At 44.0% G+C, this 18,041-nt stretch overlaps 1 protein-coding gene and 1 long non-coding RNA gene across 3 annotated transcripts; one reads left to right on the top strand and one right to left on the bottom strand.

Moving 5' to 3' along the window:
• Positions 1–656: 656 nt before the first annotated feature.
• Positions 657–7,951, bottom strand: LOC106575501 (integral membrane protein GPR180-like). Its single transcript, XM_014152022.2, has 9 exons — positions 7,688–7,951; positions 7,007–7,156; positions 6,523–6,723; positions 5,853–6,033; positions 5,636–5,685; positions 5,376–5,533; positions 4,909–5,100; positions 4,718–4,795; positions 657–3,081 (listed from the first exon to the last, which is right to left on the bottom strand). The coding sequence occupies exons 1-9, from the start codon at positions 7,824–7,826 to the stop codon at positions 2,929–2,931; spliced, it is 1,302 nt and encodes a 433-aa protein (XP_014007497.1). The 5' UTR covers positions 7,827–7,951; the 3' UTR covers positions 657–2,928.
• Positions 7,952–8,092: 141 nt separating this feature from the next.
• Positions 8,093–18,019, top strand: LOC106575515 (uncharacterized). 2 transcript variants are annotated; one of them, XR_006760021.1, is made up of 10 exons: positions 8,098–8,484; positions 8,638–8,704; positions 9,371–9,439; positions 15,776–15,862; positions 15,992–16,134; positions 16,305–16,403; positions 16,823–16,866; positions 16,985–17,194; positions 17,467–17,557; positions 17,670–18,019. It is a non-coding gene; the product is annotated as an uncharacterized lncRNA (long non-coding RNA). The 2 variants fall into 2 exon arrangements; XR_006760020.1 differs by having other exon boundaries at positions 8,093–8,484; positions 16,305–16,866.
• The last annotated feature ends 22 nt before the right edge of the window (positions 18,020–18,041 follow it).

Below are 18,041 nucleotides of genomic sequence, written 5' to 3'. Positions count from 1 at the left end.
AAAGGGAGTTAATGGTGGTATTGCAGGAAAATAAGTCCTGTGTGTATTCATCCCCCTCAGCCCACAGTGTCCTGGTGTGCCTGAGGTCAGAAATAGCCCAGTGGGTAACCGGTGTCCTGAAAAGACCCAAGATGGACGCCATGGTCTGGTCTGAAGGGAGCCACTGATGTTTGTAAACCAGCACAGGAGCACCTGGTTAAACAGCAGTATGGCACTGGTGTGGGACTGAGCACTACTTTGCTGCTGGCCTAGTCCTCATTGTCACTAATAGCCCACCATTCTCAAATAGTTTTAATTCATCTAAGGTTCAAATTCATCTAAGGTTCAGTGCCATATAGGCTGCGTTTACACAGGCAGCCCAATTCTGATATTTTTCCCCCCCACTAATTGGTCTTTTGACCAATCACATCAGATTTTTTTCAGAGCAGATCTGATTGGTCAAAAGATAGATTAGTGGAAAAAATAATAGAATTGGGCTGCCTGTGTAAACACCACCATCATAGTTCATGGTATGTTCTTGATCTTTTGCAACATGAAGGTAAAATGAGTGAAAGAAGAGCATCCAGAAAACAAGGATTATAACCAGCTGACAGTGACTCTGAAACCACCAAACAAGAAAACAGGCAGGTAGTGGAGAAACGTCAGTAACACGACTCTTCCGCTTTTAACTGTTTATTGTTTAGAAGTCTGGGGTTAGTTTAACCACATTCCACAACATGTTTCCACATCTTTGACTGTGTTGTGTAGGCTACTAGTTATATTGGCCTATTTAGTGTCACATACTGGAATTCATAGCAGAAGGACTGAAACCAATGACCAACCAAAGATGATTATCTATCTGCAAGCAACTACCCAAATAAAGTGAGACTGACTTGGCTTAGCTCTGATGTTAGTGTTTGATATTAGATCCGTTTGAGGAAGTGGAGAGCAGAAAACTGTTTGTGTACTCAAGGTGGAGCGTCGTAGTGGCATTTCATGGTTTGTCCTTCCAGAATTATCATGTGTTTGATTGTTGAATGAGAATGCAGGCAGTTTGAGCAAAGACACTGGTAACTTCTGTGGTTTGAGTGTGCATTGGTTGAGAGTAGTCTACAGCAGTGTCTTTGCTCAAAAATAGACCGTTTCGTTGTAGCCCTGGACAAGCACACCTCATTCAACTCATTGAGGGCTTGATGATTAGTTGACAAGTTGAATCAGCTGTGCTTGTCCAGGGTTACAATACAAGTGTTTACCGTTGGGGGTACTGGAGGACCAGGGTTGAGAAACGCTGGTCTACTGTAACAGATCAAGAGAACTGCTGCCCCCTGCAGACATTTTCTTGTATTGCATCAGCATCTGATAAAGACTTATTTTACAAAGTATACAGTAATGAATTTAAACAGCCTTAATAGGAACATTACACAGTCACTGCTCTGTTGACCCCCCCCCCCAATATCTCCGCATAACTTAACTATCAGACTGGTTACCTATGTCAATGTGAAACCCATCTTTTCATAGACAAACACAGGTACCTTCTCTACTAGCCAAGTGATTGTCTTCTCAGGCACTTGCGACGATTGAGAAAGAAAATAAAGCTGCATTTAAACATTACACATGTCTAGCTCCAATGTCAGACAAAACAATACCAAGCGTTCATATTCAAGTATGATTCAATAATTACACAAATAATAATAGTAATATGATTCTCACACATGCAACTAGCTGCAGTGTTGGAGTGCTGGGGATGATACAAAGATTCCATGAGATTTCTGTAATAGCTTCAGCACACCCTAAACCTGAACCTCGTAGAAAGAACCATCAATTGACGACAATAGAATGAAACAGCAGTAAAACAGTGTGAAGCAACTCTGTTAAAAAAAACGACGCAACTTTCTATTTCTGACAGAGTTAAGATCAGACTATATTATTGGTTTGAGATTTACCACACTGAACATGGATCCATATCTCTATGGATCAACGGTAAACAAATGTATTTCAGTCCGCGCCTGGATATCTTTATCGGCAATGAATAAGACTTAACAGGGAATTTGACAATCAGTAACCTTTCATTGTAATCTATTATAAACATTTTGGGAGTCTTATACTCTGTCTGAAAATGAAAAAGAGACATCAAATCCAGCCAAAGTTTGACATTCAAAATAAAACACAATTTCACACATACATACATACATACATACATATTACAATTGTAAATAAGACTAACATACAGGTAACTGCCAAAATAAAGAAAGCACCAACATAAAGTGTCTTAATAGGGCGTTGTGCCACGAGCCAGAACAGCTTCAATGCACCTTGGCATAGATTCTGGAACTCTATTGGAGCGATGCGACGTCATTCTTCCATGAGAAATTCCATCATTTGATGTTTTGTTGATGGTGGTGGAAAACACCGTCCCCAGTTGAGATCTGGTGACTGAGACTGCCATGTGGTTTACATCATTTTCATGCTCATCAAACCATTCAGTGACCACCCGTGCCCTGTGGATGGGGGCATTATCATCCTGTAGGGCCACAGCCATGGCAGACAGAATTTTTATACATGACCCTAAGCATGATGGGATGTGAATTGCTTAACCCAGGAACCACACCTGTGTGGAAGCACCTGCTTTTAAGTGTTACCATTATTTTGGCAGTTACCTGTGTCCACATCTGTTGTATACTAACAAATGAGTCATTTACATACATACTTTATGTGCGCTTAAACCCAGGTCTCACTCTCATCCTGTTTGGGAGGGTATTAAATAGGTGTGCTATCCAGATACATGAGCAGGCCATCATTCCTCTTCTATATTTGTGGGTGAACTTCCTACTTCCTTCTCTCCATCCCACCCTCCGCTCTTTCCTCACCCGTCTGTGAGTGGAGAGGAGTGGAAGTATTGTCCCTTGAACTGCAGGTGTCACAGTGAAAGTGTTCCCCCTGCACGCGGGGTCAGTAGCGTCCCCGGACCCCTCTAGACATGGTGAGGGGTAGTGAGACAGAGGAGAGAGAAGATACTTCCCAGTATAAGCTACGGGACAGGAAAAGCTGGTAGAGGATCACCACCGAGATCGCCTGGCATAGAATCACACCGATTGTCACAACCTAGAAACACAGACACACACACAAACATCAACACCAAAAACCTTCTGAATGAGTCTGTACAATATACACTGCTCCAAAAAATAAAGGGAACACTAAAATAACACATCCTAGATCTGAATGAATGAAATAATCTTATTAAATACTTTTTTCTTTACATAGTTGAATGTGCTGACAACAAAATCACACACAAATAATCAATGGAAATCCAATTTATCAACCCATGGAGGTCTGGATTTGGAGTCACACTCAAAATTAAAGTGGAAAACCACACTACAGGCTGATCCAACTTTGATGTAATGTTCTTAAAACAAGTCAAAATGAGGCTCAGTAGTGTGTGTGGCCTCCACGTGCCTGTATGACCTCCCTACAACGCCTGGGCATGCTCCTGATGAGGTGGCGGATGGTCTCCTGAGGGATCTCCTCCCAGACCTGGACTAAAGCATCCGCCAACTCCTGGACAGTCTGTGGTGCAATGTGGCGTTGGTGGATGGAGCTCAATTGGATTCAGGTCTGGGGAACGGGCGGGCCAGTCCATAGCATCAATGCCTTCCTCTTGCAGGAACTGCTGACACACTCCAGCCACATGAGGTCTAGCATTGTCTTGCATTAGGAGGAACCCAGGGCCAACCGCACCAGCATATGGTCTCACAAGGGGTCTGAGGATCTCATCTCGGTACCTAATGGCAGTCTGGCGAGCACATGGAGGGCTGTGCGGCCCCCCAAAGAAATGCCACCCCACACCATGACTGACCCACCGCCAAACCGGTCATGCTGGAGGATGTTGCAGGCAGCAGAACGTTCTCCACAGCGTCTCCAGACGTTGTCATGTCTGTCACGTGCTCAGTGTGAACCTGCTTTCATCTGTGAAGAGCACAGGGCGCCAGTGGCGAATTTGCCAATCTTGGTGTTCTCTGGCAAATGCCAAACAGTGTTGGGCTGTAAGCACAACCCCCACCTGTGGACGTCGGGCCCTCCTACCACCCTCATGGAGTCTGTTTCTGACCATTTGAGCAGACACATGCACATTTGTGGCCTGCTGGAGGTCATTTTGCAGGGCTCTGGCAGTGCTCCTCCTGCTCCTCCTTGCACAAAGGCGGAGGTAGCGGTCCTGCTGCTGGGTTGTTGCCCTCCTACGGCCTCCTCCACGTCTCCTGATGTACTGGCCTGTCTCCCGGTAGCGCCTCCATGCTCTGGACACTACGCTGACAGACACAGCAAACCTTCTTGCCACAGCTCGCATTGATGTGCCATCCTGGATGAGCTGCACTACCTGAGCCACTTGTGTGGGTTGTAGACTCCGTCTCATGCTACCACTAGAGTGAAAGCACCGCCAGCATTCAAAAGTGACCAAAACATCAGCCAGGAAGCATAGGAACTGAGAAGTGGTCTGTGGTCACCACCTGCAGAACCACTCCTTTATTGGGGGTGTCTTGCTAATTGCCTATAATTTCCACCTGTTGTCTATTCCATTTGCACAACAGCATGTGAAATTTATTGTCAATCAGTGTTGCTTCCTAAGTGGACAGTTTGATTTCACAGAAGTGTGATTGACTTGGAGTTACATTGTGTTGTTTAAGTGTTCCCTTTATTTTTTTGAGCAGTGTATATATATATCTATAGAGTGTCGTCCTCTCACCTTTTCTCTCTGATGCTCGTTGAAGACCACAGAGAGTAGGACCAGCACAGGGTGGCACAGGAACCAGATAAAACAACCCTGAGAAAAAAACTAGTGAGACTGGAATAACCAATCTTATAATGCACTGTAGATGGCACTATAAACGCATGGAAAGGGTTACCAGCTATTCTGTGTTGTATTTCTACGCCTACCTTGGCGAAGCTGAGGTAGAAGTCTCTCTTGAGGGCGCTCCTCTCTGTGCTGATGATGGTGTAGAGCACAGAGGCCAGCAACAAGGCCAGGATGATACGTAGAGATATGAGTAACAGACCCGCTATGCTGCGCTGGGCGTGGTAGCTGTGGTGCTCAGTCTCCTCATACTGCTCCCACAGCAGTAGCGCCCCCTAGTGGCCCAGCAGCGACACAGACAGAGTCAGTGGAAAGGTATTTAGGTCATTGGTATTGAATGCGTTTTTATTGACTGATCCCAAAGGGGAAATTGAGAGTTAATAGGGGGTTACAGTATTGGTCAGGATAGGGGATGGTGTGAGCAAAGTAGAGGTTAGTGCGAGTAGTAGGGACTACTGTATCCAGTGAGATGGACGTTAGTTTGAGGGTCAGGGCTTAGTAATTCGGGGTAAGGGATTAAAGGCCGTGGATAGGCTGATGAGGCTCTGACCTGTGTGGCGACCCCTCCCATAGCGAGGGCTTTGGAGGCGGGGGAGGAGTCCCACTGGAGAGGTCTGCTCTGGGGCTTCCTGTTCTTGCTCAGGGTCCAGCCCACACACAGACTCAGCAGCATGTACAGCATGGACACCTGGGATACCATGTCACAGACTGCAGCATGGGAGAACAACAACAGGCAACAGTCACAAAGGAAGAACGAAAGACAATACGAAGAAAGAAGCAAGAGCGACAGAGTGAGAATAAAACACTCACATTCTGCCAAGCTGCCCATGATAGGAATGCCCACTCCGTCCCTGGCATACCTGTGGAACGAGAGCGACAGGTGTGTGTTTTTACACATCAAGACTGATATTCACTCATCCAAATATCCTGAAATACAAGACAATCCTGTAATACAGTAACTGATGTAAACCTGAACAGGGCTGCTGAAAGGTGACTGTAACAATGACTGGGATGGAGTCTCACTCACCTGGCCAGGTGGATGTAGTTGAAGAGGGCAGAGATCCCCTGTAGGGCCAAGGCTGTGGAGAGCACCTTCAGCACCGTGTGCATAGGCCCACCCTTTCTCAGGGCCATCCACAGAGGCTGAATGTAGATACAGGACGCCACAAAGTAGGCCAGGATCAGCAGGCAGTAGAAACTATGCAGGCCTGGTAGGAGGGTGGATCGGGGGGGTAAAGGGGGGCAGTGGTAGGGAGGAGGGTGGGGCGGGGGTAAAGGGGGGCAGTGGTAGGGAGGAGGGTGGGGCGGGGGTAAAGGGGGGCAGTGGTAGGGAGGAGGGTGGTGCGGGGGGTAGGGAGGAGGGTGGCGGGGGGTAGGGAGGCGGGGGGGCGGGGGCGGGGTAAAGGGGGGCAGTGGTAGGGAGGAGGGTGGGTCAGGGGGGAAAGGAGGGTGGGTCAAGGGGACAGGGGTAGGAAGGAGGGAGAGGGGGGCAGGGGTAGGAAGAAAGGAGGGTGGGGCAGGGTGCCAGGGGTGAGGAGGACACAATTTGTCAAGCATTCAGTGCAGTCCTGTCTGGAGCCCTAGTCATATCTTCAATTCAGAAGTATAGAATAGTGTGTTATGACTAGCAGACACTTTCATCCAAAGCGATTTACAGTGCACCAAATGCATATATTAAAGTATGTGCATGTACTGACCTGCCTCCTCAGCGCTGAAGTGTTCCAGGGGGTTGCCTGCCGAGTCAGGGTTGAACAGCAGGATGGTGAAGGTCAGGTCCCCGTGGGCAGGGATGATGCCCCCCTCCCCACAGGTGTAGCGGTCTGCATACAGCGCCATCCAGGCCGTGGGGGAGTGAAGGTGGGGGATGCTCTGGTTGTGCTCCTCCTCTCTCAGACGGACTGAGCAGAGAGAGGGAAACAACGTTAGGAGGGTGACAAGCCCTAGGCTTTTGCTCCGAGGGCTAATGTGGCCTTAAGTCATGCAGACGACCAAGGTTTGATAACCAGTCGGTTACATATGCAGATGCAACATACTGCAAGTACATTCAGAATATGTCCTGTAAATGATGGTACTTATGCCACTTTCCCAAATGCCTCTTGTTTATGAATGCATGTTTACTACAAGCCAGCACGACATGAATGCAAACAACAATACACGTGACAGTCACAGAGACACACTCACTGGAGAGCTGTGCCTTGGAGAGGCGGTCGTGGCAGCTGAGGTTGTCGATGTCAAAGCCGTCCTCCGTCTCCGGGAAGAGCAGCAGTCTGGACTCCTTCTCCACGGCCAGGGTAGCATTCTCCAGCCTGCACACCACCAGACCACTACCCACTGGGGAAGAGAGAGACAGAGGGAGGGACAGACAAGAGAGGGTGTGAGAGAAGAAGAGGTAGAGGGGAGAGAGAAAGAGATCTGACAGGACACTAAATCCACCTTTCTGAGGATTTGGTTTCATTTGAACCTACAGAATATGCAGACCGTCTGTGATAAAGGAAGGAGCTCTATTGATTCTAATGTACTGCCTGGCTATCACATTTGGCAACATGTTGTACCCGGGAACAGAATGACATTGCCGATGCTCATGGGTCTGGACTAATTTAAGACTGAACCAACCTATTATTATGACACTGCATAGACCTATGTGATTTGATCTTTGAACCCAATAACACCATGCAAGAGATTAGCACTTTCCAGACTAAGAACACATGTTCTGTTGCTTCCTTATGTACATTAGCATTGCAACTATAGCCTATATAAAACATCCAATAATAAAACGCATCACGTCATCTTGGTGCATGTGTATCTTGGTGCACACAAGCCTCCCTCCAGAATTTGTCGCTAGCTTCAGACTGCTACACCTACCGTTGTACATGAATTTTGTGATGTACTGTCCATTCTGCTCTCTGGCTGCATCGCTCTTGAAAACTCCCGACACAGTTTTTCCAAATGTAGCTGGAATGCATAGTAAGAAGGCTGTAAGTGTGAACATTAACGGATACATTGTCTCCTAAAAGAGACGTATCAAATTAGATATAAAGAAGATGATTGTTCGACAACAATGAATGGTCTAGTCAAAAAGGGTGAGTTCCATCTGCACTGAACGTTTGATTGATTTAGGTTTTACCTAATCATAAAAGGACCTCTACCGACGTCAAAGCTGTAAGCCAATCAGAGAGCGATAAAAGGGTGGGCACCAAAAAAGACCAACTCAAAACACAGCCCTCTGATACGTGTCAACATTGCCATAAAGTAACAAAAGACTGTCGCAAAAGTTGCACATTACATTTTGCTGATGTGGTTTGTAAAGTATCAGCTGCTTCTGACATGAACTGGTGACAACGCAAACATCTGAGGAACGTTATCTAACTGTTCGTTAACGTGTTGTCGATGTGTTTCGCTTTAGAATGGCCTCAATCACTTAACATCAGTTCCCGCATATAGTTTATGAGATGATCTCTTGTTTACTCAATAAGACACTCTCCAGCACAGGTAAGCTAGTTAGCTAGCTAAGGTAGGCATAACTTATGTCGCTACGAGAGTGCCTTTGGGCTTCAACGAAAACTGAAGATCCAGGAGAAGAGTTGTGAGGAGACATCAACAGGTTGTGCGGGGATGGACTTTGTCATCACGGTCCTGGTGACTGGAGGGGCAGGTTTCATGTAAGTTAGCAAATCATCATCATAATGACAATCGGTAGTGTTCTGATAAAGACTTAAACTACAGAAAACAAGCAAGTTGAATCTACAATGTATGTAAAATATGAGATTTCATTGCATACTATACGTTTCGTCTGTAACTCTTTCCCAATACAGTGGGTCCCATTTTGTCTGCTCCCTAGTCAACAGGCATCCAGATTGGCGTATCATCAACTTTGACAATGTAAGTAGGAGCTAAGTGTGCTTTCCTGTAACGACAGATTCAAGCCCTGTTCAAGCTGGGCCCTCTCATTCCCTTTGCAGCCAAGGTACAACATAGACATTTGACACTGGTCACTTTAATAATGTTTACATAATGTTTAACCCACTTCATATGTATATACTGTATTGTAGTTAAGGTCTATCCTATTCTACTATTGCTGTACATAAACTATTCTATCCTACGTATTCTTCAGATATACTACATATTGTATCCATATACTGTCCATAATTACAGTAGTCCAGCTGTCCATATATATTTATACTCCGGACTCCGACATTGCTCGTCCTAATATTTATATATTTCTTAAAACCATTCTTTTACTTTTTTAGACTTGTGTGTATTGTTAGATATTACTGCACTGTTGGCGCTAGGAACACACGCATTTTGCTACACCTGCAATAACATCTGCTAAATATGTGTATGTGACCAATAAAATGTGATTTGATTTGACAACACGTTTCACTGCACATATCCGGTGTATGTGACAACAAAATAAAAAATGTAAATAAAAAAACGAAGTGAAGCTTATTTCCTGTACACCCGAACTACTACATTATGTGACTGCAGAATGCCCAGTTGTCATAATTTCCTGGGAGTGACTGTGTAACCTTTCCTGGTCCCATACAGCTGGACTACTGTTCCAATCTCAGGAACCTGGAGTCTGTAGAGGAGAATGAGAACTACACCTTTATCAGGGTGAGAGAACTGCTAAGTCCTGGTGTTATGTAACATCACTGTATATGGAGTGCCAGTGGTACGAGACAGGGATGTCCTCTCTCCCCTCCTGTTTGCACTGGCAATTGAACCTCTTGCAGAAATAATTAGACAGGACTCAAATGTAACAGGTATCCGTATTAATAAACATGAATAGGAACTAATTTGCCAACGATCTTCTGATATACCTGACTAATATTTTAAACTCAATGTCCCCCTTGTTCAAAATATTTTTGGAATACTCAAAAATCTAAGGATAGGAAATTAACATTGAAAAGAACTGAAATAATGGCAATTAGAAAAATAATAACTCACGAACTACAGCAATCCTTTGTGGACCACAAAAAATATGAAATACTTAGGATGCTTAATATGTGACAACAAACATAAAGTTAACTTTATTCCATTACTCAACAACTTGAAAGCAGATCTAATTAAATGGAACAATCTCCCCAAAAATCTTACAGGTAGAATAAACCTCTTTAGAATGGCATGACTCCCAACATTTTTATATTTTACTCTACAAAAATATGAACGCAACATGCAACAATTTCAAAGATTTTGCTGAGTTAGAGTTCATATAAGGAAATCAGTCAATTGAAATGAATTCATTAGACCCGAATCTATGGATTTCACATGACTGGGAGTACAGATATGCATCTGTTGGTCACAGATGCCTTAAGAAAAGATAGGGGCTTTGATCAGAAACCAGTCAGTATCTAGTGTGACCACCATTTGCCTCATGCAGCATGACACATCGTCTTCGCATAGAGTTGATCAGACTGTTGATTGTGACCTGTGGAATGTTGTCCCACTCCTCTTCAATGGCTGTGCGAAGTTGCTGGATATTGGCGAGAACTGGAACATGCTGCCCTACACGTCGATCCAGAGTACCCAAACATGCTCAATGGGTGACACGTCTGGTGAGTGTGCAGGCCATGGAAGAACTTGGAAATGTTTTGCTTCTGGGAATTTTGTACAGATCCTTGCGACATGGGGCTGTGCATTGGACTCCAGAGTGGTGCAGCGGTCTAAGGCACTGCATCTCAGTGCAAGAGACGTCATTACAGTCCCTGGTTCGAATCCAGGCTTTATCACATCTTGCCGTGATTGGGAGTCCCATAGGACGGAGCACAATTGGCCCAGCGTCGCCCGGGTTTGGCCGTGGTGGCCGTTATTGTAAATAAGAATTTGTTCTTAACTGACTTGCCTAGTTAAATAAAGGTACAAATAAAATCTAAATTATCATACTGAAATATGAGGTGATGGCAGCGGATGAATGGCATGACAATGGGCCTCAAGATCTTGTCATGGTATCGCTGTGCATTCAAATTGCCATTAATAAAATGCTATTGTGTTCGTTGTTCGTAGCTTATGCCTGCCCATACCATAACCCATACCACCGCCACCCATGGGGCACTCTGTTCACAACGTTGACATCATCAAACCACTCACCCACACGACTCCATACACGTGGTCTGCAGTTGAGGCCAGTTGGACGTACTGACAAATTCTCTAAAACAACGCAACTTACGATAGAGAAATGAACATTCAATTATCTGGCAACAGCTCTGGTGGACAGTCCTGTAGTCTGCCTGCCAATTGCACGCTCCCTCAACATCTGTGGCATTGTGTTGTGTGACAAAACTGCACAATTTAGAGTGGCCTTTAATTGTCTCCAGCACAAGGTGCACCTGTGTAATGACCATGCTGTTTAATCAGCTTCTTTAAATGTCACATGTCAGATGGATTATCTTGGCGAAGGAGAAATGCTCTCTAATAGGGATGTAAACAAATGTGTGCACAACATTTGAGAGAAAAAAGCTTTTTGTGGGTATGGAAAATTTCTCTGATCTTTTATTTCAGCTCATGAAACATGGGACCAACACTTTACATACATATATTTTAGTTCTGTGTATTTTCAGTTATATACCAATTACCCCACTGAAGACATTATTTACAAATGTATACTCGGCCCGTAACAGACTTCATGTGGGAAAATACCACTGAATTGAAAGGATAGTTTAACATCTTCCTAAGTCTGAGGGTGTTTTTTAACTTTCCAGATTTGGAATTGTATCAACTCACCACCCAAGGCTTTTACTTGCAACATGTTGTTAAATACACTAAAGAGGAACAATGGGTACATATTGAAGATGCGCATGCTCATCCCAATAATCTTTTTACGTGTCTGTTTTCAAAGGATGGAGCTAAGAACATGAACAAATTCATAGTTAACAACACTGTAACAACATGGAAGAAAATGAAACGGATTCTACAAGAACTAATTTCACTCCCTCTGGAACAATCCTTGGATAGCTTTTCAGAATTCACTGATAAATTGGCCCACATGGAAAACTGAAGGCATAGAAACCATAAATTACATGGTAATAGGAAATACAATTATTTCCATGACAGAATTAAAAATACATTTAGGACTGACCAATGTAGACAACTTTAAATAAATGCAACTTAAAGTTTTATATTTCAACTTCTACTTTTAAAATTCCACCTTTCTAGAAACAAGTCTCTCACCGTTGCCGCCTGCTATAGACCACCCTCTGCCCCCAGCTGTGCTCTGGACACCATATGTGAACTGATTGCCTCCCATCTATCTTCAGAGCTCGTGCTGCTAGGCGACCTAAACTGGGACATGCTTAACACCCCAGCCATCCTACAATCTAAACTCGATGCCCTCAATCTCACACAAATTATCAATGAACCTACCAGGTACAACCCCAAAGCCGTAAACACGGGCACCCTCATAGATATCATCCTAACCAACTTGCCCTCTAAATACACCTCTGCTGTTTTCAACCAAGATCTCAGCGATCACTGCCTCATTGCCTGCATCCGTAATGGGTCTGCGGTCAAATGACCTCCCCTCATCACTGTCAAACGCTCCCTGAAACACTTCAGCGAGCAGGCCTTTCTAATCGACCTGGCCTGGGTATCCTGGAAGGATATTGACCTCATCCCGTCAGTAGAGGATGCCTGGTTATTCTTTAAAAGTGCCTTCCTCACCATCTTAAATAAGCATGCCCCATTCAAGAAATTTAGAACCAGGAACAGATATAGCTCATGGTTCTCTCCAGACCTGACTGCCCTTGACCAGCACAAAAACATCCTGTGGCGTTCTGCATTAGCATCGAACAGTCCCCGTGATATGCAACTTTTCAGGGAAGTTAGGAACCAATATACACAGGCAGTAAGGAAAGCCAAGGCTAGCTTTTTCAAGCAGAAATTTGCTTCCTGCACACAAACTCAAAACATTTCTGGGACACTGTAAAGTCCATGGAGAATAAGAGCACCTCCTCCCAGCTGCACACTGCACTGAGGATAGGAAACTCTGTCACCACCGATAAATCCACTATAATTGAGAGCATTTTTCTACGGCTGGCCATGCTTTCCACCTAGCTACCCCTACCCCGGTCAACAGCCCTGTACCCCCCACAGCAACTCGCCCAAGCCTCCCCCATTTCTCCTTCTCCCAAATCCAGTTAGCTGATGTTCTGAAAGAGCTGCAAAATCTGGACCCCTACAAATCAGCCGGACTAGACAATCTGGACCCTTTCTTTCTAAAATTATCTGCTGAAATTGTTGCAACCCCTATTACTAGCCTGTTCAACCTCTCTTTCGTGTCATCTGAGATTCCCCAAGATAGGTAAAGCAGCTGCGGCAATCCCCTTCTTCAAAGGGGCTTGACCCAAACTGCTGCAGACCTATATCTATCCTACCCTGCCTTTCTAAGGTCTTCCAAAGCCAAGTTAACAAACAGATTACCAACCATTTCGAATCCCACCGTACCTTCTCCGCTATGCAATCTGGTTTCAGAGCTGGTCATAGGTGCACCTCAGCCACGCTCAAGGTCCTAAACGACATCGTAACCGCCATCGATAAGAAACAATACTGTGCAGCCGTTTTCATCGACCTGGCTAAGGCTTTCGACTCTGTCAATCACCACATCCTTATCGGCAGACTCAGCAGCCTTGGTTTCTCAAATGATTGCCTCGCCTGGTTCACCAACTACTTCTCCGATAGAGTTCAGTGTGTCAAATCGGAGGGCCTGTTGTCCGGGCCTCTGGCAGTCTCTATGGGGGTGCCACATGATTCAATTCTTGGGCCGACTCTCTTCTCTGTATACATCAATGATGTCGCTCTTGCTGCTGGTGAGTCTCTGATCCACCTCTACGCACACGACACCATTCTGTATACTTCTGGCCCTTCTTTGGACACTGTGTTAACTACCCTCCAGACGAGCTTCAATGCCATACAACTCTCCTTCCGTGGCCTCCAGCTGCTCTTAAATACAAGTAAAACTAAATGCATGCTCTTCAACCGATCGCTGCCCGCACCTACCCGCCCATCCAGCATCACTACTCTGGACGGTTCTGACTTAGAATATGTAGACAACTACAAATACCTAGGTGTCTGGTTAGACTGTAAACTCTCCTTCCAGACTCACATCAAACATCTCCAATCCAAAATTAAATCTAGAATTGGCTTCCTATTTCGCAACAAAGCATCCTTTACTCATGCTGCCAAACATACCCTCGTAAAACTGACCATCCTACCGATGCTCGACTTCGGTGATGTCATTTACAAAATAGCCTCCAACACTCTACTCAACAAATTGGATGCAGTCTATCACAGCGCCATCCGTTTTGTCACCAAAGCCCCATATACTACCCACCACTGCGTCCTGTACGCTCGTGTTGGCTGGCCCTCGCTTCATACTCGTCGCCAAACCCACTGGCTCCAGGTCATCTACAAGACCCTGCTAGGTAAAGCCCCACCTTATCTCAGTTCGCTGGTCACCATAGCAGCACCCACCCGTAGCACGCGCTCCAGCAGGTATATCTCACTGGTCACCCCCAAAGCCAATTCTTCCTTTGGCCGCCTCTCCTTCCAGTTCTCTGCTGCCAATGACTGGAACGAACTACAAAAATCACTGAAACTGGAGACACTTATCTCCCTCACTAGCTTTAAGCATCAGCGGTCAGAGCAGCTCACAGATCACTGCACCTGTACACATAGCCCATCTGTAAATAACCCAAACAACTACCTCATCCCCTACTGTATTTATTTATTTATCTTGCTCCTTTGCACCCCAGTATTTCTAATTTGCACATTCATCTACTGCACATCTACCATTCCAGTGTTTAATTGCTATATTGTATTTACTTTGCCACCATGGCCTATTTATTGCCTTAGCTCTCTTATCTCACCTCATTTGCACACATTGTATATAGACTTGTTTATTGTTTATTGTTTATTATTGACTGTATGTTTGTTTACTCCATGTGTAACTCTGTTGTTGCATGTGTCGAACTGCTTTGCTTTATCTTGGCCAGGTCGCAGTTGTAAATGAGAACTTGTTCTGAACTTGCCTACCTGGTTAAATAAAGGTGAAATAAAAATAATATCTCGAAATTTTGACCTGAAAGCTTTTGGACATCAGAGCAATATTGAGGGAATCCTATTTGAGTCAAGAAAAGATACTCATATGAAAGGTAATATATACAAAACCTTGCACAAAAAAAAGCCTATTGAACTAACAATGTCTTAGAAAAAAAAGGTATAAACTATTGTAACCAAGACTTAAAAATAACTGATATTGGCACAAGATGGAGAGAGTGTTGGAACATAACGAACAAAATTAGTTATTGACAATATACGCTTAATCCAGTATAAACTAATGTATACAATGTGTTATACAAGAGACAAAATTCACAAATTCTACAGCACAACGGCAGAGTAATGTCTTAAGTGTAAAACTAATAATGACTCAATAATTCATGCCTTCTGGGAGTGCTATGGTCCAACAGTTAGAAAGCTATTTGTCAGAAGTTGTACAATGGAAGTTTATTTTTAATCTGTCTTTCTGCATATTTCAAGACATGGCATATAGGGGTGCGGTGAGATACCGAATGGGTTGGACAATTATATTGAATAAACTATTACTTAGATACTGGCAGTCAAATGATACTCCAACTTTAAGAAAATGGAAGAATCAAATGCTTTATTATTTAAATATTGTAAAAAATCTGTGTAGGACAGAAACAAAAGAGCACAATGTGAAGTCATATGGGCCAGAGTCTTAAAAGCGTTACAAACAACATATGGTGTTGTTACGGTGGGGACATTTGGGTCTGAGTAAGTATGATGTGATTAATGTTTGGAAATGTATGAATGTTAAGTTGTTTATTGTTTTTGTCTATGTATGTTTTTGTTTATTGTAAAAAAAAAAATCTAAAAAACAATCATAAAGACTGTTAGCTTGAATATGTGTCATGGTTTGTCCCTTTTCTTTAACAGGGGGATGTATGCAATCCATGCTTGTTAAAACACGTTTGCCACAGAAAACATCGACATCGTCTTTCACTTTGCGGCTCAAACACGTTGGTAAGAAATGACGTTTTACTGTTTAGATTGTTTTGGCATGGTAACAACACAATCAAAGGCATTGTTGACAACACTCAGTGACCCATAGAGCAAGACATTCATCCATGTGTTTCTGTGGCCCCTTTTCAGAGACGTCCTTCATATGGCCGTCCAGATACCACATGGTGAACGTGGAGGGGACAAGGGTGCTACTGAAAGCAGCTTCTGAGGCCAAGGTGGAGAAGTTTATTTTAATTAGTACAGATGAGGTGTATGGAGAGAGTCTGTATAAGGTCAGTCCACTTTCACTGATATCCTGACATAATTGTCATAACTTTTTGTAAGGTGTATGCCACATTTACATTTGAAGTTTTTGAGTGCCACTTCTCAACTTTTTAAGGTTCTTTGTCTGCAGTACTGTCAGTCCCCAGTGTTAAAAGCGGTCTCTTTTACCCCCATGTAGGAATTAGATGAAACCAGCCCAAGAAGACCCAGCAATCCATACTCTGTGTCTAAAGCAGCTACTGAGTGTCTTGTATTGTCCTACAGGGAGAGACACAAGGTAGTAAATACTGTCAACAGACATACCACAATTAGAACCAAGTTTTTCTGTGAGGCATGTATACATTTTTGTATTATTTTGTATTAATATTTGGCTTTTTCTTTCAGTTTCCTGTTATAATAACAAGGAGCAATAATGTATATGAACCCAAACAGTACTTGGAGAAGGTCAATATAGTATCTATATCAGTGGTTCCCAACCTTTTTTGGTTACTGTACCACCAACTGAATTTTGCTCTGCCCGGAGTACCTCTGAAGTACCCCCTAATGTGCATTTTACCAGTAACCCTATGGTTTCATGAGTCTTCAAGTACCCCTAGGGGTCCTAGTACCCCTGGTTGTGAACCACAGGTCTATATATTTCTGTTGTGTCTGATCTTTTAAGCTGCCTCAACAATTATTATTTTTTTTTACCCCCAGGTCATTCCAAAATGCGTGTCCTTCCTTCAGCTAAACAAAAAATGGTAAATACTTGTACTTTAAGAGAGCACTGACATCATCCCAGACAATGTGGACATGTTTTACTTCATATGTTATTGTTTCAAATAAAGCCTATGTATCCCATGCTCCTCTCTGCCACAGTACCATCCAAGGGACCAGCCCCCAATCTCGCCACTTCCTCTACGTGGATGATGCCATTGAAGCATTCCACACCATCCTGGAGAGGGGGATGGTGGGAGAAACCTACAACATCGGGACCGACTTCAAGATATCCATCATTCAACTAGCCAGAGAACTTATCAAGATGGAAGGATATGCATCATTCAACTAGCCAGAGAACATATCAAGATGGTAGGTGAAGTGTGTGTCTGGTCACTGTAGTCGTCTATACTGAGCCACTGAAAGACATCTGCTAATAGTGTGTGTTACAGGTCAGGCATGTACCTGATGCAGAACTGGCTTGAGTTTGTGCCTGACCGGGGAATGAAGTATAAAGGGATCACACTTTTCAGAGCCTTTACTTCCTTTGAGCATGTCTTTGCCATGGAAACCAGTGTGAGAAAGGCAGGCTGTGTGATTGGCTCCTAAGACACTGACATTGTTGAACCTCTCACCCACCCAAGGCCAGTGGTTAACCTGAGGTACCCTGTGAGAAGCTGTGGAGGCTGGGCTGGAAGCCTGCAGTGTCATGGGCAGAGGACATCAGAAGGACAGGTACAGTACATGAACACATTACTCTATGGATTCCTTAGATTGACTTTCATATATATTTTAGCACAAGGGGTGAATCTCTAAAAGTGTCCTCTCCTTCATTTGTTTTTCACAGTCAAATGGTACCAAGATAATCCAGACTTCTGGCCAGATGTCAAACCAGAAGACCAACCAAATACCTTTGAGCCTGATACCAGAGACCAATAAGCACATAGATCTGCTTCCTGTATTCATGGTCACCAACCCTGTTCCTGGAGAGCTACAGGGTGTGCTGGCTTTTGTTCCAGCCCTGTATTAACACAACTGGTTCAATTCATCAGTCTTAATTAGGGTTGTTGACCTCCACTAGTCAAACCATCTCAATCACTGTGGGTGTGTAAGGGAACCCTTATTTTTGTAAATGTTTTACTAATGAAGGTGGAATGTAATATATTTATCATAGTCAATAAATAACTTTATAGCGCAGGCTTGAATGTTGAATACTAAA

This window comes from Salmo salar, chromosome ssa17, assembly GCF_905237065.1.
Source record: "Salmo salar chromosome ssa17, Ssal_v3.1, whole genome shotgun sequence".
Taxonomy (NCBI): Eukaryota; Metazoa; Chordata; class Actinopteri; order Salmoniformes; family Salmonidae; genus Salmo; species Salmo salar.
Note: the sequence above shows the minus strand (reverse complement) of the source record. Positions and strands in the feature narration are given on the sequence as shown.